This window comes from Dromaius novaehollandiae, chromosome 36, assembly GCF_036370855.1.
Source record: "Dromaius novaehollandiae isolate bDroNov1 chromosome 36, bDroNov1.hap1, whole genome shotgun sequence".
NCBI lineage: Eukaryota > Metazoa > Chordata > Aves > Casuariiformes > Dromaiidae > Dromaius > Dromaius novaehollandiae.
Window position 1 is genome coordinate 780,530 of NC_088135.1, and position 21,516 is coordinate 802,045.

The 21,516-nt window shown below is 64.3% G+C and overlaps 1 protein-coding gene across 1 annotated transcript; it reads right to left on the bottom strand.

Annotated features, from left to right (window-relative positions):
- Positions 1–8: 8 nt before the first annotated feature.
- Positions 9–21,481, bottom strand: LOC135325367 (importin-4-like). Its single transcript, XM_064503336.1, has 14 exons — positions 21,344–21,481; positions 20,090–20,176; positions 16,893–16,972; positions 16,748–16,789; positions 15,641–15,770; positions 13,160–13,339; positions 10,305–10,370; positions 8,810–8,911; positions 7,210–7,293; positions 6,008–6,187; positions 4,313–4,366; positions 3,747–3,856; positions 1,470–1,578; positions 9–648 (listed from the first exon to the last, which is right to left on the bottom strand). The coding sequence occupies exons 1-14, from the start codon at positions 21,410–21,412 to the stop codon at positions 10–12; spliced, it is 1,932 nt and encodes a 643-aa protein (XP_064359406.1). The 5' UTR covers positions 21,413–21,481; the 3' UTR covers position 9.
- Positions 21,482–21,516: the final 35 nt, after the last annotated feature.

The window sequence follows — 21,516 nt, forward strand, 5'->3', positions numbered from 1 at the left end:
CTGGGCCCTTCACCCGGACGCCTGGGCCCCTCCCCGGACACCTGGGCCCTTCCCCGGATGCCTGGGCCCCTCCCCGGACGCCTGGGCCCCTCCCCGGACACCTGGGCCCCTTCCCTGGACCCCTGGGCCCCTCGTCCCGGACACCTGGGCCCTTTCCCAGACGCCTGGGCCCCTTTCCCGGACGCCTGGGCCCCTCCCCGGACTCCTGGGCCCTTTTCCCGGACGCCTGGGCCCTTTCCCGGACGCCTGGGCCCCTCCCGGACACCTGGGCCCCTTTCCCGGACACCTGGGCCCCTCCCCGGACGCCTGGGCCCCTCTCCGAGATGCCTGGGCCCCTTTCCCGGACACCTGGGCCCCTTTCCCGGACTCCTGGGCCCTTTTCCCGGATGCCTGGGCCCTTTCCCGGACGCCTGGGCCCCCTTCCCGGACGCCTGGGCCCCTTTCCCGGACGCCTGGGCCCTTTCCTGGATGCCTGGGCCCCTCCCGGACGCCTGGGCCCCTCTCCCGGACGCCTGGGCCCCTACCGAGGCACTCGAGGAGGCTCTCCAGGATGTACCAGGCCTTGGCCGGGGCCTCCCGGACGCCTGGGCCCTCCAGGGCCGCCAGCGCCGTCGGCAGCATCTCCCCCGCCAGCGTCGCCACCTCGGGCTGCGCACCAGTACAGACCAGTATGGACCAGTGTAGCTCTACGCAGGCCAAGGGGTGCCCGTGCAGGGCCTCCCAGTGTGGCCCAGTAGGGCTCGGAGCCCTCCCAGTGCCCCCAGTATAGCCCAGGGCCTCCCAGGAAGCACTCAGACCCCTCCCAGTATAACCCAGTGCCTCCCAGTATGGGCCAGGGCTCTCCCAGTGTCCCCTAGTAGCCTTCCCAGTACATCCCAATAGCCCCCAAGGCATTCCCAGTGCATCCCAATAGCTCCCAGTGCCTCCCAGGAGCCCTCCCAGTGGCTCCCAGTAGCCCCCAATGCCTCCCAGTAGCCCCCAGGGCATTCCCAATGCATCCCAGTGCTTCCCAGTAGCTCCCAGGGCATTCCCAGTGCCTCCCAGTGCCTCCCAGTAGCCCCCAGGGCATTCCCAGTGCCTCCCAGTGGTTCCCAGGAGCCCTCCCGGTAATCCCCAAACCATCCCAGTAACCCCCAGGGCATCCCAGTACATCCCAGTGCCTCCCAGGAGCCCTCCCAGTGCCTCCCAGTAGCCCCCAATGCCTCCCAGTGCCTCCCAGGAGCCCTCCCAGTGCCTCCCAGGAGCCCCCAGGGCACTCCCAGTGCCTCCCAGCACAGCCCAGTGCCTCCCAGGAGCCCTCCCAGTGCATCCCAGTAGCCCCCAGGGCACTCCCAGTGCCTCCCAGCACAGCCCAGTGCCTCCCAGGAGCCCTCCCAGTGCATCCCAGTAGCCCCCAGTGCCTCCCAGGAGCCCCCAGTGCCTCCCAGTGCCTCCCAGTGCCTCCCAGTGCCCCCCAGTGGCGGCGGTACCTGGAGACAGTCGGCGAGGCGGCGCAGGGCACAGGCGGCCGCCCCCCGCACCGAGGCCTCGGGGTCGCCCAGGCCCCCCCGCAACACCCGCAGCGCTGGTCCCAGGTACCTGCGGCGGGGGGGGGGGGGGACACACCCGTGGGGCCGTGGACGGCACCGCCGGGACCCCCCGATACACCCGAACACCCCCACAGACAGCCGGAGTACCCCCGACGCCCCCCAGATACCCCCCAACACCCCCAAAGTACCCCCGGATACCCCAGAAACACCCCCAGATACACCCAAAATACAGCCAAACACCCCCAAAATACCCCCAAAGTACCCCCGAATACCCCAGAAACACCCCCAGATACACCCAAATACACCCGAAACACCCCCAGATACACCCAAAGTACACCCAAACACCCCCAAAGTACCCCCAAACACCCTCAAAGTACCCTGAAAGACCCCCAAAGTACCCCCAAATACCCCAGAAACACCCCCAGATACACCCAAAATACAGCCAAACACCCCCAAAATACCCCCAAAGTACCCCCAAAGACCACGGAAACACCCCCAGATACACCCAAATACCCCCAAAACACCCCCAGATACACCCAAAGTACACCCAAACACCCCCAAAGTACCCCCAAACACCCCCAAAGTACCCTCAAAGACCCCCAAAGTACCCCCAAATACCCCAGAAACACCCCCAGATACACCCAAAATACAGCCAAACCCCCCCCCCCAAAATACCCCCAAAGTACCCCCAAAGACCACGGAAACACCCCCAGATACACCCAAATACACCCAAAACACCCCCAGATACACCCAAAGTACACCCAAACACCCCCAAAATACCCCCAAACACCCCCAAAGTACCCTCAAAGACCCCCAAAGTACCCCCGAATACCCCAGAAACACCCCCAGATACACCCAAAGTACACCCAAACACCCCCAAAATACCCCCAAAGTACCCCCAAAGACCACGGAAACACCCCCAGATACACCCAAATACACCCAAAACACCCCCAGATACACCCAAAGTACACCCAAACACCCCCAAAGTACCCCCAAACACCCTCGAAGTACCCTCAAAGACCCCCAAAGTACCCCCAAATACCCCAGAAACACCCCCAGATACACCCAAAATACAGCCAAACCCCCCCCCAAAATACCCCCAAAGTACCCCCAAAGACCACGGAAACACCCCCAGATACACCCAAAGTACACCCAAACACCCCCAAAATACCCCCAAACACCCCCAAAGTACCCTCAAAGACCCCCAAAGTACCCCCGAATACCCCAGAAACACCCCCAGATACACCCAAAGTACACCCAAACACCCCCAAAGTACCCCCAAACACCCCCGAAGTACCCCCAAACACCCCCAAATACCCCAGAAACACCCCAGATACACCCAAGGTACACCTGAACACCCGCAGATACACCCTAACATCTCCAAACACCCCCAAACACCCCAAAGTACCCCCGAAACACCCCCAAATACACCCAAAGTACCCACAAACACTTCCAAAGTACCCCCAGATGCCTCCAAAGTACTCCCAATATCCCCAAAGTACCCTGATGCCCCAAAGTACCCCCAAACACTCCCAGACACCCCCAAAGCACCCCAAAATACCCCAGAATACCCCAGAAACACCCCCAAATAGCCTTAAATACACCCGAAATACCCCCATACAACTGTGAAACCATGAAAATACCCAGAAATACCCCCCAAACACCCCCCAAACACCCCCAACACCCTTGTTTCGGGGTACCAGGAGAGGGTGTTGGGGTGACATTCGAGGGTGACACATTTTGGGGTGAAACTGGGGTGTTTGGGGGCAGCAGAGGTGTATTTTGGGGCAAGACGGGGTATTTCCGGGTGACAACATGGGATTTTGGGGTGAAATTAAGGCACTTGGGGGTGACGTGGGGGTACTGACGGGTGAAATTGGGGTATTTGGGGGCAACACGGGGTACTTGGGGGTGTCACGGGGTATTTCAGGGTGAAGCGAGGCCGTTGGGAGCGATTTTGGGGCAAAATAAGGGCATTCTGGGGCGACCCGCAGGTATTTCGGGGCGAGGGCAACACCGCGGTGTGCCGGGGTCTTTGCGGGTGACACCGGGTGACACCTCCGGTTGACACCGGGGTGACGCCGGGGCGCTTTGGGGGGTATTTTGGGGTGAGAGGGGGGTATTTTGGGGTGCCGGGGGGTATTTTGGGGCGCCGGGGGGGGATTTTGGGGGCGCCGGGTGTGCGCGCGGGTGTTGCGGGGCCTCCGGAGGACTCACCGCCGGCGCAGGTGTTCGCCGCAACCCTCGGCCAGGGCCCCCAGGGCCAGGAGCCCCCCCTTGCGGGCGGGGGGCCGGGGGCTCCCCAAAAGCGGCTCCAACAGCGGCAGCTGCGGGGGGGGGGGGGGTCAGGGACACCCCGAAACCGAGACCCCCCCCCCCCCAAAAAAAACAACACCCGGAAACACCCGGAAACACCCCGAAACCACCGTCCCCCGACAACACCCCACCACAAACACCCCCAGAGACCCCCCCCAAACGCCCCGAGACCCTCCAAACCCCCCCCCAAAAAGAAATCCCCCCCCAGCGGCCCCAAAATCCTGCAAATTAGCCCCAAATTCCCCCCCCGGACCCCAAAATCTTGCAAATTAGCCCCAAAAATCCGCCAGGGACCCCAAATATACCCCAAAAAACCCCAAATACCCCCCCAGGACACCCAACGCCCCCCAAAAAACCCAAATAACCCCCAAATTGCCCCAAATTGCCCCAATTTGCCCCAAATCCCCCCAACTTGCCCCAAATCGCCCCGATTTGCCCAAAATCGCCCCGATTTGCCCCAAACGCACCAGGGGCCGCAGCAGCTTCTCGGGGGGCAGCGCCTGGGCCAGGGCGTCGAGGGCCTGCGGGAACCGGGGGGGGGGGGTCAGGGCGGACCCAAAACGCCCGGATTTCGCCCCAAAACGCGGCGGCCCCAAAACGGGGGGAAACAGCCCCAAAACGGGGGGGAAACAGCCCGAAAATGGGGGGGGAAACGGCCCCAAAACAGGAGAAAAATCGCTTCCAAAATGGGGAGGAAATTGCCAAGAAGTGCTGAAAGCAGCCCAAAATGAACCAAAATCCCTAAAATTGAGAGGGAACCAAAATGGGGAAAACTCACCCCAAATGGAGGGAAAATAAAATCTCAAAAGGTGGAAAAAACCCGAATGGGGCAAAAAAAAATCACCAGATCAGGCAGAACAGACCAAAATTGGGGGAAAACCTGCCAAAATTAGGGCATTTGGGGCATTTGGGCATTCTGACCCCGTTTTGGGGTGTTTTGTTCCCGTTTTGGGGTGTTTTGTTCCCGTTTTGAGGCATTTTGGGGCATTTCGGGGTGTTTTGGCCCTATTTCGGGGCATTTCAGGGTGTTTTCACCCATTTTGGGGCACTTCAGCCCCATTTCGGGGCATTTTGGCCCGTTTCAGGGCATCTGGCCCCATTTTGGAGGCATTTTGGCCCGTTTTGGGGCATTTCGGAGCCTTCTAGCCCTGTTTTTGGGGCATTTCGGCCCATTTCAGGGCGTTTCCGCCCGTTCTGGCTCCATTTTGGGGGCATTTCGGCCCATTTTGGGGCGTTTTGGCCCGTTTCGGCCTGTTCCGGCCCCGTTTTTGGGGCGTTCCGGCCCAGTTTGGGGCATTTTGGCCCATTTTGGGGCGTTTTGGCCCATTTGGGGCATTGCGGCCCATTTCGGGGCATTCCAGCCCAGTTTGGGGCATTTTGGCCCATTTTGGGGTGTTTTGGGCCGTTTTGGCCCGTTTTGGGGCATTCTGGCCCATTTCAGGGTGTTCCGGCCCAGTTTGGGGCATTTTGGCCCATTTTGGGGGCGTTTCGGCCCGTTTTGTCCCATTCTGGCCCCATTCTGGGGGCATTTTTGACCCGATTTGGGGCGTTCTGGCCCATTTGGGGCATTTTGGCCCATTTTGGGGCGTTTTGGCCCATTTGGGGCATTTTGGCCCATTTCAGGGCGTTCCAGCCCAGTTTGGGGCATTTTAGCCCATTTTGGGGTGTTTCGGCCCGTTCCGGCCCCGTTTTTGGGGCATTGCGGCCCATTTCAGGGCGTTCCAGCCCAGTTTGGGGCATTTTGGCCCATTTTGGGGGCGTTTCGGCCCGTTTTGTCCCATTCTGGCCCCATTCTGGGGGCATTTTTGACCCGATTTGGGGCGTTCTGGCCCAGTTTGGGGCATTTTGGCCCATTTTGGGGTGTTTCGGCCCCGTTTTGGGGCATTTCGGCCCATTTCAGGGCGTTCCAGCCCAGTTTGGGGCATTTTGGCCCATTTTGGCCCGTTTTGGGGCATTCTGGCCCATTTCGGGGTGTTCCAGCCCAGTTTGGGGCATTTTAGCCCATTTTGGGGGCGTTTCGGCCCCGTTTTGGGGCGTTTCGGCCCATTTCGGGGCGTTCCAGCCCAGTTTGGAGCGTTTTGGCCCATTTTGGGGCGTTTCGGCCCGTTTCGGCCCATTCCGGCCCCGTTTTTGGGGCGTTCCGGCCCGTTTCCGGGGCTCACCTGGGCGGCGGCGTGCCGGGGGCTGGGGCCGCCGGAGCCTTCGGCCTCGCCGCCTTCCTCCTCCTCCTCCTCCTCGTCCTCCTCGTCCTCGGGGTCGGGGCGCCCGGGGGGGGGGGCGGCGCACAGGGGGCCCAGGAGTCCCCGCAGCAGCGGGGGCAGCAGCCCCCCCCGCAGCAGCGCCTGCCGCCCCGCCGCGCACCAGTATGCACCAGTACGCACCAGTACGCACCAGTATGCACCTGTATGGGCTCAGCTGGGCTGCCCCGCCCCCCTCCCAGTATATCCCAGTGCCCCCCAGTATAGCCCAGTGCCCCCCAGTATAGCCCAGTGCCCCCCTAGAGCCCCCCCCATGCCCCAGTGCCCCCCAGTATAGCCCAGTGTGTCCCCAGTGCCACTCCAGTATACCCCAGTGCCCCCCAGTATAGCCCAGTATCCCCCCAGTGCCACCCTAATATGCCCCAGTGCCCCCCAGTACCACTCCAGTATACCCCAGTGCCCCCCCAGTATAGCCCAGTGCCCCCCAGTATAGCCCAGTGCCCCCCTAGAGCCCCCCCCATGCCCCAGTGCCCCCCAGTATAGCCCAGTGTGTCCCCAGTGCCACTCCAGTATACCCCAGTGCCCCCCAGTATAGCCCAGTATCCCCCCAGTACCACCCTAATATGCCCCAGTGCCCCCCAGTGCCACCCCAGTATACCCCAGTACCACCCAGTATAGCCCAGGGCCCCCTCCATGCCACCCCAGTGTAACCCAGTGCCCCCCAGTATGCCCCAGTGCCCCCCAATATAGCCCAGGATGCCCCAGTGCTCCTCCCAGTATGGTCCAGTGCCCCCTTAATGCAGCCCAGTACCTCCCCAGTATAGCCCAGTGCTTTCCCAGTATGCCCCAGTCCCTCCCAGTAACCCATGCTATCCCCCAGTGCCCCCCAGTCCCTCCTTGTAGCCCCCCAGTGCCTCCCAGTTCCTCCCCATAACCCCCAGTGCCTCCCAGTATCCCCCAGTGCCCCCTCGTAGCCCCCCCAGTGCCTCCCAGTATCCCCCAGTCCCCCCTCGTAGCCCCCCCAATGCCTCCCAGTATCCCCCAATGCCTCCCAGCATCCCCCAGTGCCCCCCAGTCCCTCCTCATAGCCCCCCCAGTGCTGCCCAGTGCCCCCCAGTGCCTCCCAGTATCCCCCAGTGCCTCCCAGTTCCCCCTCCCCCGCTCACCTTGGGGCACCGCTGGGCCACGAAGGCGACGGTGGCCAAAGCCCGGGCGCGAACGGCGTCACCCCGCGTCGCCGCCCCCCCCACCTGCGGCCCGGACGCCTGGGTCCCTCATCCCGGACGCCTGGGCCCCTCCCCGGACGCCTGGGCCCCTTCCCCGGACGCCTGGGCCCTTTTCCCGGCTGCCTGGGCCCTTTCCCCGGACGCCTGGGCCCCCTCCCCGGATGCCTGGGTCCCTCCCGGACGCCTGGGCCCCTTCCCGGACGCCTGGGCCCTTTTCCCGGACGCCTGGGCCCCTCCCTGGACACCTGGGCCCTTTTCCCAGACGCCTGGGCCCTTTTCCCGGACGCCTGGGCCCCTTTCCCGGACGCCTGGGCCCTTTTCCCGCACACCTGGGCCCCTTCCCCGGACGCCTGGGCCCTTTTCCCGGCTGCCTGGGCCCTTTCCCCGGACGCCTGGGCCCCCTCCCCGGATGCCTGGGTCCCTCCCGGACGCCTGGGCCCCTTCCCGGACGCCTGGGCCCTTTTCCCGGACGCCTGGGCCCCTCCCTGGACACCTGGGCCCTTTTCCCAGACGCCTGGGCCCTTTTCCCGGACGCCTGGGCCCCTTTCCCGGACGCCTGGGCCCTTTTCCCGCACACCTGGGCCCTTTTCCCGCACACCTGGGCCCTTTTCCCCGGACGCCTGGGCCCCTCCCCGGACGCCTGGGCCCTTTTCCCGGACACCTGGGTCCCTTCCCCGGACGCCTGGGCCCCTTCCCCGGACGCCTGGGCCCTTTTCCCGGACGCCTGGGCCCCTTTCCCGGACGCCTGGGCCCTTTCCCGGACGCCTGGGCCCCTTCCCCGGACGCCTGGGCCCCTTTCCCGGACGCCTGGGCCCTTTCCCGGATGCCTGGGCCCTTTTCCCGGACGCCTGGGCCCTTTTCCCGGACACCTGGGCCCTTTCCCGGATGCCTGGGCCCTTTTCCCGGACACCTGGGCCCTTTTCCCCGGACGCCTGGGCCCCTTTCCCGGACGCCTGGGCCCCTTTTCCCGGACGCCTGGGCCCCTTTCCCGGACACCTGGGCCACTCCCGGACGCCTGGGCCCTTTCCCGGACGCCTGGGCCCCTTTTCCCGGACACCTGGGCCCCTCCCGGACGCCTGGGCCCTTTTCCTGGACGCCTGGGCCCCTCACCCGGACGCCTGGGCCCTTTTCCCCGGACGCCTGGGCCCCTCCCCGGACGCCTGGGCCCCTCCCGGACGCCTGGGCCCTTTTCCCGGACACCTGGGTCCCTCCCCTGGACGCCTGGGCCCCTTCCCGGACTCCTGGGCCCTTTCCCGGACGCCTGGGCCCCTCCCTGGACGCCTGGGCCCTTTTCCCGGACGCCTGGGCCCCTTTCCTGGACGCCTGGGCCCCTCTCCCGGACGCCTGGGCCCCTCCCGGACGCCTGGGCCCCTCCCGGACGCCTGGGCCTGGACACCTGGGCCCTTGTCCCGGACGCCTGGGCCCCTTTCCGGATGCCTGGGCCCCTCCCGGACGCCTGGGCCCCTCCCAGACGCCTGGGCCCCTTTCCAGGACGCCTGGGCCCCTCCCGGACGCCTGGGCCCCTCGCGGGGGGGGTCACCTGGAGGCAGAGGTCGAGCAGGGGCCGCAGGTGGGGGGTGACGGCGGCCGGATCGGCCTCCAGGAACTCGTCCAGCACCTCCAGGGCTTCGGTCGCCAGCGCCTGGGGGGGCCCCAAACTGCCGGGGGGGCCCCGAAACCCCCCAAAACCCCCCAAAACCCCCCGAAAACACCCAAAACCCCCCAGAAAACACCCAAAAGCATCAAAACCGCCCAGAAACGGCCCAAAAACGTCGCTTAACGGCCCCAAAGTCGCCAAAACGCCTCGGGACGCCCCAAAATCCCACGCCACGAAGCCGGGGGGACCCCAAAACCCCCCAGAAAACCCCCAAAACCCCCCAAAACCCCCAAAAGCACCAAAAACGCTCAGAAACGGCCCAAAAACGTCGCTTAACGGCCCCAAACTCGCCAAAACACCTCGGGACGCCCCAAAATCCCGCGCCACGAAGCCGGGGGGGCCCCGAAACCCCCCAAAACCCCCAGAAAACCCCCCAGAAAACCCCCAAAACCCCCCAAAACCCCCCAGAAAACCCCCAAAATCCCCCAAAACCCCCCAAAACCCCCAAAAGCACCAAAAACGCTCAGAAACGGCCCAAAAAAGTCGCTAAACAGCCCCAAAGTCGCCAAAACGCCTCGGGACGCCCCAAAATCCCATGCGATGAAGCCGGGTGGGGGGGGGCCCAAAACCCCCGGAAATCGCTCGATACGGGCAAAACGCCCCAAAAAAGCCACCGGGGGACCCCGAAAATTGCTGAGAAAGGCCCAAATTTTGGGGGCAGCTCGGAAACGACCGAAATCGCTCCAAAGAGCTTGAAACGCCCCAAAACGGCCCCGAAACGGCTGGGAATCGCTCGATACGGGCAAAACGCCCCAAAAAAGCCACCGGGGGACCCCGAAAATTGCTGAGAAAGGCCCAAATTTTCCGGGCGGCTCGGAAACGACCGAAATCGCTCAAAAGAGCTTGAAACGCCCCGAAACGGCCCCGAAACGGCCGGGAATCGCTCAATATGGGCAAAACGCCCCAAAAAAGCCACCGGGGGACCCCGAAAATTGCTGAGAAAGGCCCAAATTTTGGGGGCAGCTCGGAAACGACCGAAATCGTTCAAAAGAGCTTGAAACGCCCCGAAACGGCCCCGAAACGGCCGGGAATCGCTCAATACGGGCAAAACGCCCCAAAAAACCCACCGGGGGACCCCGAAAATTGCTGAGAAAGGCCCAAATTTTTGGGGCGGCTCGGAAACGACCGAAATCGTTCAAAAGAGCTTGAAACGCCCCGAAACGGCCGGGAATCGCTCAATACGGGCAAAACGCCCCAAAAAAGCCACCGGGGGACCCCGAAAATTGCTGAGAAAGGCCCAAATTTTTGGGGCGGCTCGGAAACGACCGAAATCGCTCCAAAGAGCCCGAAACGACCCAAAACGGCCCCGAAACGGCCGGGAATCGCCGAAACGGCCGGAAAGGCCCCAAAATCGCGCCCCCCCCCCGCCCGGACCCACCTCGTCGGCGTCGAGGAGCTTCTCGACCCCCCCCAGGACGTCGGGCAGCAGCGAGCGGAGCAGCTCCTGGGGGGGGGGGGGCACGGGGGGGGGGTCGGGGGGGGCCGGGGGGGGCCCCCCCCAAGCCCCGCCCCCCCGTTTCGGGCTGCGGAAGGGCGATTTGGGGCAAAGCGCCAAAAAACGCTATTTTTGGGGGTGGGGGGGCCCCGAAACCGCTGGGTTTTGCGGGAGGCTAAAAACCGCTGTTTCGCCCCCCCCCCCCCTCGACACGGATTTAAGGCTAAAAACGGCTGTTTTGGGAAAAAAAGCCACCGCGGAAAGTGCTTTCTACGGAAAGTCGCCAAAACGGCGGTTCCGGCGCGGAAAAAGTCAACCGTTTTGGGAATAGAAACGGTGATTTTGGAAATTGCTACTTTCCACGGCCCAAAGAAGACGGTTTTGAGGACAAAACTGCTGTTTTCGGCGAACCTCAAAATCGCTATTTTTGACGGGCCCAAAAACCCTGGTTTTGAGAACAAAAACCGCTATTTTTGGCGAACTTCAAAATTGCTACTTTCAACGGGCCCCAAAAAGACCGTTTTGAGGACAAAAACCACTATTTTTGGCAAACCTCAAAATCACTACTTTCCACGGCCCAAAAAAGACCGTTTTGAGGACAAAAACCGCTATTTTTGGCGAACTTCAAAATCGCTACTTTCGACGGGCCCAAAAAAGACCGTTTTGAGGGCAAAACCCGCTATTTTTGGCAAACCTCAAAATCGCTACTTTCCACGGCCCAAAAAAGACCGTTTTGAGGACAAAAACCGCTATTTTTGGCGAACTTCAAAATTGCTACTTTCGACGGGCCCAAAAACCCCCGTTTTGAGGACAAAAACCGCTATTTTCAGTGAACTTCAAAATCGCTACTTTCGACGGGCCCCAAAAAGACCGTTTTGAGGACAAAAACCGCTATTTTTGGCAAACCTCTAAATCGCTACTTTCGACGGGCCCCAAAAAGACCGTTTTGAGGACAAAACCCGCTATTTTGGGGCAGGCTGGAAGCGCCGTTTCGGGGGAGCCTGAAACCGCTGTTTTTGGAGGGCCGGAACCCCCGTTTTGGGCGTAGAAACGGCCGTTTTGGGGTAACTCGAAACCGCCATTTTGGGACACCTCGAAACCGCCATTTTGGGACACGAGGGCCCCGAAACCGCCATTTTGGAGCATGGGGGAGCCCCGAAACCGCCATTTTGGGGTGTGGGGCACCTTGAAACCGCCATTTTGGGACATGGGGAGCCCAGAAACCGCCATTTTGGGGCACCTCAAAACCGCCATTTTGGGACATGAGGGGCCTCAAAACCACCATTTTGGGGTGTGGGGAGCCCCAAAACGACCATTTTGGAGCGTGGGGCACCTCGAAACCGCCATTTTGGGACACCACGGGTCCCGCAACCGCCATTTTGGGGTGTGGGGGAGACCCGAAACCGCCATTTTGGGGCACCTCGAAACCGCCATTTTGGGGGCACCTCGAAACCGCCATTTTGGGGCTCCTCAAAACCGCCATTTTGGGACACCACGGGCCCCGAAACCGCCATTTTGGGGCACCTCGAAACCGCCATTTTGGGACACCTCGAAACCGCCATTTTGGGGGCACCTCGAAACTGCCATTTTGGGACGTGAGGGGCCCCGAAACCGCCATTTTGGGGGCACCCAGAAACCGCCATTTTGGGACACCTCGAAACCGCCATTTTGGGGCACCTTGAAACCGCCATTTTGGGGCACCTCAAAACCGCCATTTTGGGACACCTCGAAACCGCCATTTTGGGACACCTCAAAACTGCCATTTTGGGACACGAGGGCCCCGAAACCGCCATTTTGGGACAGGGGGGAGCCCCGAAACCGCCATTTTGGGGGCACCTCGAAACCGCCATTTTGGGGCACCTCGAAACCGCCATTTTGGGGTGTGGGGGAGCCCCGAAACCGCCATTTTGGGACACCTCGAAACCGCCATTTTGGGACACCTCGAAACCGCCATTTTGGGGCGTGGGGGAGCCCCAAATCCGCCATTTTGGGGCACCCAGAAACCGCCATTTTGGGACACCCAGAAACCGCCATTTTGGGGGCACCCAGAAACCGCCATTTTGGGACATGAGGGGCCTCAAAACCGCCATTTTGGGGTGTGGGGAGCCCCAAAACCGCCATTTTGGGGTGTGGGGGAGCCCCGAAACCGCCATTTTGGGACACGAGGGGCCCCGAAACCGCCATTTTGGAGCATGGGCGAGCCCCGAAACTGCCATTTTAGGGCTCCTTGAAACCGCCATTTTGGGAGCACCCAGAAACCGCCATTTTGGGGGCACCCAGAAACCGCCATTTTGGGGCACCCAGAAACTGCCATTCTGGGACATGAGGGGCCTCAAAACCACCATTTTGGGGTGTGGGGCACCTCAAAACCTCCATTTTGGGGTGTGGGGCACCTCGAAACCGCCATTTTGGGACACGAGGGGCCCCGAAACCGCCATTTTGGGGCACCTCGAAACCGCCATTTTGGGGTACCTCGAAACCGCCATTTTGGGGGCACCTCGAAACCGCCATTTTGGGGCACCTCGAAACCGCCATTTTGGGACAGGAGGGACCTTGAAACCGCCAATTTGGGGTGTGGGGAGCCCCGAAACCGCCATTTTGGGATGTGGGGCACCTCGAAACTGCCATTTTGGGACACGAGGGGCCCCGAAACCGCCATTTTGGAGCATGGGGGAGCCCAAAAACCGCCATTTTGGGGCTCCTCAAAACCGCCATTTTGGGAGCACCCAGAAACCGCCATTTTGGGGGCACCCAGAAACCGCCCTTTCGGGGCACCCCCCCCCCCCGAAGCCGCTCACCGTGTGGCCGTCGCCCAACATGGCCGCCAGCCCCCCCAGGGCCCGCAGGCTGTAGGCCGTGGGGCCGGGGGCCGCCGTGGGGCCCAGGAGGCCCCGGCAGAGGGCGGCGAGGGGGGGGCCGTGGGGCGCCAGGGCCTCGGGGGCCGCTTCCACCGCCGCGCTCAGCACCAGCAGCGCTGCCTGCGGGGGGGGGGGGGGGGAAACGGGGCGAAAAACGGCGGTTTTGGGGCCCCCCCCCCGCCCCGCCCCATAACCAGGCGTGGGGGGGGGGGCTCGAAACCGCCCCCCTGCGACCCATGGGGGGGGAATGGGACTGGGGGGGGCCTCGAAACCACCCCCCAGGGCAAATGGGGGGGGCAAATGGGACTGGGGGGGGCCCGAAACCGCCCCCCCGGGACCCATAGGAGCTACTGGGGGGCAAATGGGACTGGGGGGGCCCCAAAACCACCCCCCAGGGGCAAATGGGGGGGGAATGGGACTGGGGGGGGCCCCGAAACCGCCCCCCCGGGACCCATAGGAGCTACTGGGGGGGCAAATGGGACGTGGGGGGGGCCCCGAAACCACCCCCCCGGGACCCATAGGAGCTACTGGGGGGGCAAATGGGACTGGGGGGGGCCCGAAACCGCCCCCCCGGGACCCATGGGGGGGAAATGGGACTGGGGGGGCCTCGAAACCGCCCCCCCGGGACCCATGGGGGGGGAATAGGACATGGGGGGGCCTCGAAACCGCCCCCCCGGGACCCATAGGAGCTACTGGGGGGGCAAATGGGACTGGGGGGGCCCCGAAACCGCCCCCCCGGGACCCATAGGAGCTACTGGGGGGGCAAATGGGACTGGGGGGGCCCCGAAACCGCCCCCCCCGGGACCCATAGGAGCTACTGGGGGGGCAAATGGGACTGGGGGGGCCTCGAAACCACCCCCCCGGGACCCATAGGAGCTACTGGGGGGGCAAATGGGACTGGGGGGGGCCTCGAAACCGCCCCCCCGGGACCCATAGGAGCTACTGGGGGGGCAAATGGGACTGGGGGGGGCCTCGAAACCGCCCCCCCGGGACCCATAGGAGCTACTGGGGGGGCAAATGGGACTGGGGGGGCCCCGAAACCGCCCCCCCGGGACCCATAGGAGCTACTGGGGGGGCAAATGGGACGTGGGGGGGCCCCGAAACCGCCCCCCCGGGACCCATAGGAGCTACTGGGGGGGCAAATGGGACTGGGGGGGGCCCCAAAACCGCCCCCCCCGGGACCCACAGGAGCTACTGGGGGGGCAAATGGGACTGGGGGGGCCCCGAAACCGCCCCCCCGGGACCCAGAGGAGCTACTGGGGGGGCAAATGGGACTGGGGGGGCCCCGAAACCGCCCCCCCGGGACCCATAGGAGCTACTGGGGGGGCAAATGGGACTGGGGGGGCCCCGAAACCGCCCCCCCGGGACCCATAGGAGCTACTGGGGGGCAAATAGGACTGGGGGGGCCTCGAAACCGCCCCCCCGGGACCCATAGGAGCTACTGGGGGGGCAAATGGGACGTGGGGGGGGCCCCGAAACCGCCCCCCCGGGACCCATAGGAGCTACTGGGGGGGCAAATGGGACGTGGGGGGGGCCCCGAAACCACCCCCCCGGGACCCATAGGAGCTACTGGGGGGGCAAATGGGACTGGGGGGGGCCCGAAACCGCCCCCCCGGGACCCATGGGGGGGAAATGGGACTGGGGGGGCCCCGAAACCGCCCCCCCGGGACCCATAGGAGCTACTGGGGGGGCAAATGGGACTGGGGGGGGCCCGAAACCGCCCCCCCGGGACCCATGGGGGGGAAATGGGACTGGGGGGGCCCCGAAACCGCCCCCCCGGGACCCATAGGAGCTACTGGGGGGGCAAATGGGACTGGGGGGGGCCCGAAACCGCCCCCCTGGGACCCATGGGGGGGGAATGGGACTGGGGGGGGGCCTCGAAACCGCCCCCCCGGGACCCATAGGAGCTACTGGGGGGCAAATGGGACGTGGGGGGGCCCCGAAACAGCCCCCCCGGGACCCACAGGAGCTACTGGGGGGGCAAATGGGACTGGGGGGGCCCCGAAACAGCCCCCCCGGCACCCATAGGAGCTACTGGGGGGGGAATGGGGCTGGGGGGGGCCCCGAAACCGCCCCCCCGGGACCCATGGGGGGGAAATGGGACTGGGGGGGCCCCGAAACCGCCCCCCCGGGACCCATGGGGGGGAAATGGGACTGGGGGGGCCCCGAAACCGCCCCCCCGGGACCCATGGGGGGGGAATGGGACTGGGGGGGGCCTCAAAACCGCCCCCCCGGGACCCATAGGAGCTACTGGGGGGGCAAATGGGACTGGGGGGGCCCCGAAACCGCCCCCCCGGGACCCATAGGAGCTACTGGGGGGGCAAATGGGACATGGGGGGGCCCCGAAACCGCCCCCCCGGGGCAAATGGGGGGGGGGGAATGGGATGGGGGGGCCCCGAAGCCGCCATGTCGGGTCCCTACCTCTTGCCGGGGGGGCCGGGGGTCCCGGGCCCCCGCTTGGAGCCAGGTGCCCAGGGGCCCCCAGGCGCCGAGACCCCCCCGGCGCAGCACCAGGGCGGCCAGTTGGGCCAGGGCCACCGTCACCGGGTGCCTGGGGGGGGGGGGGGGGGACACGGGGGGGGGGGGCTTGAGACCGCCGCGATTTGGGGGGGGTCTCGAAACCGCTGTGATTTTGGGGGGGTCTCGAAACCGCTGTGATTTTTTAGGGGGGTCTCGAAACCGCTGTGATTTGGGGGGGTCCCGAAACCGCTGTGATTTTTGGGGGGGTCTCGAAACCGCCTTGATTTTTGGGGGGGTCTCGAAACCGCTGTGATTTTTTTGGGCGGTCTCGAAACCGCCGTGATTTTTGGGGGGGTCTCGAAACTGCTGTGATTTTTTGGGGGGTCTCAAAACCGCCTTGATTTTGGGGGGGTCCCGAAACCGCCATGATTTTGGGGGGGTCTCGAAACCACCGCGATTTGGGGGGTCTCAAAACTGCCGCGATTTTGGGGGGGTCCTGAAACCGCCACGATTTTGGGGGGGTCTCAAAACCACCGGGATTTGGGGGTTCCCAAAACTGCCGTGATTTGGGGGGGGTCTCGAAACCGCCATGAATTTGGGGGGGGTCCCGAAACCGCCATGATTTTGGGGGGGGTCCTGAAACCGCCATGATTTGGGGGGGTCTCGAAACCGCCGTGATTTGGGGGGGGTCTCGAAACGGCCGCGATTTGGGGGGTCTCGAAACCGCTGTGATTTCGGGGGGGTCTCGAAACCGCTGTGATTTTTGGGGGGGTCTCGAAACCGCCGTGATTTTTGGGGGGGGTCCCGAAACCGCCATGATTTTGGGGGGGGTCCCGAAACCGCCATGATTTGGGGGGGGTGCAAAACCACCCTGATTTGGGGGGGTCCCGAAACCGCCATGATTTTGGGGGGGGGGTCTCAAAACCACTGGGATTTGGGGGGTCCCGAAACCGCCGTGATTTTGGGGGGGTCCCGAAACCGCCGTGATTTTTGGGGGGGTCCCGAAACCACCATGATTTTTGGGGGGGTCCCGAAACCGCCATTATTTGGGGGGGGGGTCGCACTCACTCCGTCTCCCGCTCCAGGGCCTCGGCCAGCAGCGCCGGGAGCCTGTGGGGGGGGGGGCAGGGGGAGAGGCCCGGCGTTAGCCCCGCCCCCGCCGCCATCTTGCCCCGCCCCCTCCCGTAGCCCCGCCCCCCCCCCCGGCACCCACCTCTGGCGCAGGGCGGGGTCCAGGCGGCTCCAACGTCCCAGGAGCCGCCGCCGCAGCAGCACCGCCGCCATTTGCCGCACCTGGGGGGGGGGGGGGAGGGCTTGGGGGCGGGGCCTGGCACCAGGAAGGGGCGGGGCCTGGCACCAGGAAGGGGCGGGGCCACGGAACGAGCCAGCCTCGCCCGTCGGGGGGGCTCGAAACCGACACGGGCGCCCGGAAACCGACAAAATGGCCACCGGGGGGTCTTGAAACCGACAAAATGGCCGCCGGGGGGGGTCTTGAAACCGACAAAATGGCCGCGGGGGGGTCTTGAAACCGACAAAATGGCCGCCGGGGGGGTCTTGAAACCGACACGGGCGCCCGGAAACCGGCAAAATGGCCGCCGGGGGGGTCTTGAAACCAACAAAATGGCCGCCGGGGGGTCTTGAAACCGACAAAATGGCCGCCGGGGGGTCTTGAAACCGACACGGGTGCCTGGAAACCGACAAAATGGCTGCTGGGGGGTCTTGAAACCGACACGGGCGCCCGGAAACCGGCAAAATGGCCGCCGGGGGGGTCTTGAAACCAACAAAATGGCCGCCGGGGGGTCTTGAAACCGACAAAATGGCCGCCGGGGGGTCTTGAAACCGACACGGGTGCCTGGAAACCGACAAAATGGCTGCTGGGGGGTCTTGAAACCGACACGGGAGCCTGGAAACCAACAAAATGGCCGCCGGGGGGGGTCTCGAAACCAACAAAATGGCCACCGGGGGGTCTTGAAACCGACACGGGCGCCCGGAAACCGACAAAATGGCCGCCGGGGGGTCTTGAAACCGACAAAATGGCCGTCAGGGGGGTCTTGAAACCGACACGGGTGCCTGGAAACCGACAAAATGGCTGCTGGGGGGTCTTGAAACCGATACGGGCACCTGGAAACCGACAAAATGGCCGCCGGGGGGGTCTCGAAACCAACAAAATGGCCGCCGGGGGGTCTTGAAACCGACACGGGCGCCCGGAAACCGACAAAATGGCCGCCGGGGGGTCTTGAAACCGACAAAATGGCCGTCAGGGTGGTCTTGAAACCGACACGGGTGCCCGGAAACCGACAAAATGGCCGCCGGGGGGGTCTTGAAACCGACAAAATGGCCGCCGGGGGGTCTTGAAACCGACACGGGTGCCTGGAAACCGACAAAATGGCTGCTGGGGGGTCTTGAAACCGACACGGGCGCCTGGAAACCAACAAAATGGCCGCCGGGGGGGGTCTCGAAACCAACAAAATGGCCACCGGGGGGTCTTGAAACCGACACGGGCGCCCGGAAACCGACAAAATCGCCGCCGGGGGGTCTTGAAACCGACAAAATGGCCGTCAGGGGGGTCTTGAAACCGACACGGGTGCCTGGAAACCGACAAAATGGCTGCTGGGGGGTCTTGAAACCGATACGGGCACCTGGAAACCGACAAAATGGCCGCCGGGGGGGTCTCGAAACCAACAAAATGGCCGCCGGGGGGTCTTGAAACCGACACGGGCGCCCGGAAACCGACAAAATGGCCGCCGGGGGGTCTTGAAACCGACAAAATGGCCGTCAGGGTGGTCTTGAAACCGACACGGGTGCCCGGAAACCGACAAAATGGCCGCCGGGGGGGTCTTGAAACCGACAAAATGGCCGCCGGGGGGTCTTGAAACCGACACGGGCGCCCGGAAACCGACAAAATGGCTGCTGGGGGGTCTCGAAACCAACAAAATGGCCGCCGGGGGGTCTTGAAACCAACACGGGTGCCCGGAACCGACAAAATGGCCGCCGGGGGGGTCTCCAAACCGACAAAATCAGTTGGAAAAATGCGAAATTGACACAGAGGGACCAAAACGAGCCCGGAAACCGACAAAATGGCCGCCGGGGGGTCTTGAAACCGACAAAATGGCCGCCGGGGGGGTCTTGAAACCGACACGGGTGCCCGGAACCGACAAAATGGCCGCTGGGGGGTCTTGAAACTGACAAAATGGCCACCGGGGGGTCTTGAAACCGACAAAAATGGTGGAAAAACGCAAAATTGACACGGAGGGACCAAAACGAGCCCGGAAACCGACAAAATGGCCGCAAGAGGGGTCTCGAAACCGACAAAAATGGTGGAAAAATGTGAAATTGACATGGAGGGACCAAAACGAGCTCGGAAACCGACAAAATGGCTGCGGGGGGGTCTCAAAACCGACAAAATTGGTTGGAAAAAGGTTAAATTGACATGGAGGGACCAAAACAAGCTCGGAAACCGACAAAATGGCTGCGGGGAGGGTCTCAAAACTGACAAAAATGGTGAAAAAACGCGAAATTGACACGGAGGGACCAAAACGATCCCGGAAACCGACGAGGAAAAAACATGGCGGATGGATCGAAACCGACCCAGAAACGACTAGAAACCATCAAAGTTTTGGGGGGGGTCTTGAAACTGACAAAAAAGACCCAAAACGCCCTCGAAACTGACAAGAAAGGCGCAAAAAAGACCCCGAAAACCGACAAACGGGGTCGGGGGCGACCTTGAAACTGACGCGAAAGGAACAAAAAAGGTCTCAAAATTGGCAAAAATTGGGATGCGGCCCCGAAACTGATGTGGAAAATTGGGGGGGGGGGGCTCGAAACTGACATTAAAGGTTTAAGGGGGGGGCTTGAAACTGACATTAAAGGTTAAAAAAGGCTTGAAACTGACAGAAAAGGAACAAAAAAGGTCTCAGAATGGGCAAAAATTGGGATGAGGCCCCGAAACTGACGTGGAAAATTGAGGGGGGGGGGCCCGAAACTGACATTAAAGGTTTAAGGGGGGGGCTTGAAACTGACATTAAAGGTTAAAAAAGGCTTGAAACTGACAGAAAAGGAACAAAAAAGGTCTCAGAATGGGCAAAAATTGGGATGCGGCCCCGAAACTGACGTGGAAAATTGGGGGGGGGCTTGAAACTGACATTAAAGGTTTAAGGGGGGGCTTGAAACTGACATTAAAGGTTAAAAAGAGGCTTGAAACTGACATTAAAGGTTTAAGGGGGGGGTTGAAACTGACATTAAAGGTTAAAAAGAGGCTTGAAACTGACATTAAAGGTTTAAGGGGGGGGTTGAAACTGACACGGGGGTTTTGGGGGGCCCCGAAACGGACACGGAGGGTGGGGGGATGGGGGGGGAGGCCCCCCCCCCCCGAGGGCGCCGCAGAGCATCATGGGCCGCCGGAGGTCCCACCTGGGGCCGGGGGGAGGCGGTGAGCAGGAGGCTGAGGCGGGCGGGGGTCTGGGGGTCGGCGAAGGCCTCGCGGAGGCGGGCAGTGGCCTGCGGGGGGGGCGGAGCCGGTGGGAGGGCGGGGCCCGGACGCCTGGGCCCCTTCCCCAGACGCCTGGGCCCCTCCCGGACACCTGGGCCCCTTCCCGGACGCCTGGGCCCCTCTCCCAGATGCCTGGGCCCCTCCATGGACACCTGGGTCCCTCCCAGACGCCTGGGCCCCTCCCCGGACGCCTGGGCCCCCCCCGGACGCCTGGGCCCCTCCTCGGACTCCTAGGCCCCTTCCCGGACACCTGGGCCCCTCTCCAGGACGCCTGGGCCCTTTCCCCGGACGCCTGGGCCCCTCTCTGGATGCCTGGGCCCTTCCCGGACGCCTGGGCCCCTCCCTGGACACCTGGACCCCTTTCCCGGACGCCTGGGCCCCTTTCCCGGACGCCTGGGCCCCTCCATGGACACCTGGGCCCCCCCCGGACGCCTGGGCCCCTTCCCCGGACGCCTGGGCCCCTTCCCGGACGCCTGGGCCCCTTCCCGGACGCCTGGGCCCCTTTCCCGGACGCCTGGGCCCCTCGTCTTGGACGCCTGGGCCCTTTCCCGGACGCCTGGGCCCCTTCCCAGATGCCTGGGCCCTCCATGGACACCTGGGCCCTTTTCCCCGGACGCCTGGGCCCCTCCCCGGACCCCTGGGCCCCTTTCCTGGACGCCTGGGCCCCTCCCGGACGCCTGGACCCCTCTCCCGCACGCCTGGGCCCCTTCCCGGACACCTGGGCCCCTCCCGGACGCCTGGGCCCCTCCCGGACGCCTGGGCCCCTCTCCCGGACGCCTGGGCCCCTCCCGGACACCTGGGCCCCTTCCCGGACGCCTGGGCCCCTCCTCGGACTCCTAGGCCCCTTCCCGGACGCCTGGGCCCCTCTCTGGACGCCTGGGCCCTTCCGTGGACCCCTGGGTCCCCCCCCCCGGACGCCTGGGCCCCTTGCCTGGACATCTGGACCCCTTTCCCGGACGCCTGGGCCCCTCCATGGACACCTGGGCCCCTCCCCGGACGCCTGGGCCCCTCTCCCGGACGCCTGGGCCCCTCCCCGGACACCTGGGCCCCTCCATGGACACCTGGGCCCCTCCCCGGACGCCTGGGCCCCTCCCCGGACGCCTGGGCCCCTCCATGGACACCTGGCCCCCCCCGGACGCCTGGGCCCCTCATCTCGGACGCCTGGGCCCCGTTACCCGCCGCACGCGGCCGCTGTCGGGCTCCAGCAGCTCGGCCAGGAGCGGCTCCAGCTCGGGCGCCGCCATGACGGAGCCGCCGCTGCCCCACGTGAAGGGCCCGGAGCAGCCGAGCCGCCACTTCCGGCCGCCCGGAGCGGCACTTCCGGCCCTTCCGGCCGCCGCGGAGGACC

Bases quoted from the DNA above. Each gene is read 5' to 3' on its own strand.
- LOC135325367 (XM_064503336.1), bottom strand. From the start codon at position 21,412: ATGGCGGCGCCCGAGCTGGAGCCGCTCCTGGCCGAGCTGCTGGAGCCC. The intron at 15,771-16,747 runs GTGAGTGCGACC...CCCCCCCCCCAG, and splicing joins GCCCTGGAGCGGGAGACGGA to GCACCCGGTGACGGTGGCCC. The intron at 10,371-13,159 runs GTGAGCGGCTTC...CCCCCCCCCCAG, and splicing joins TGTTGGGCGACGGCCACACG to GAGCTGCTCCGCTCGCTGCT.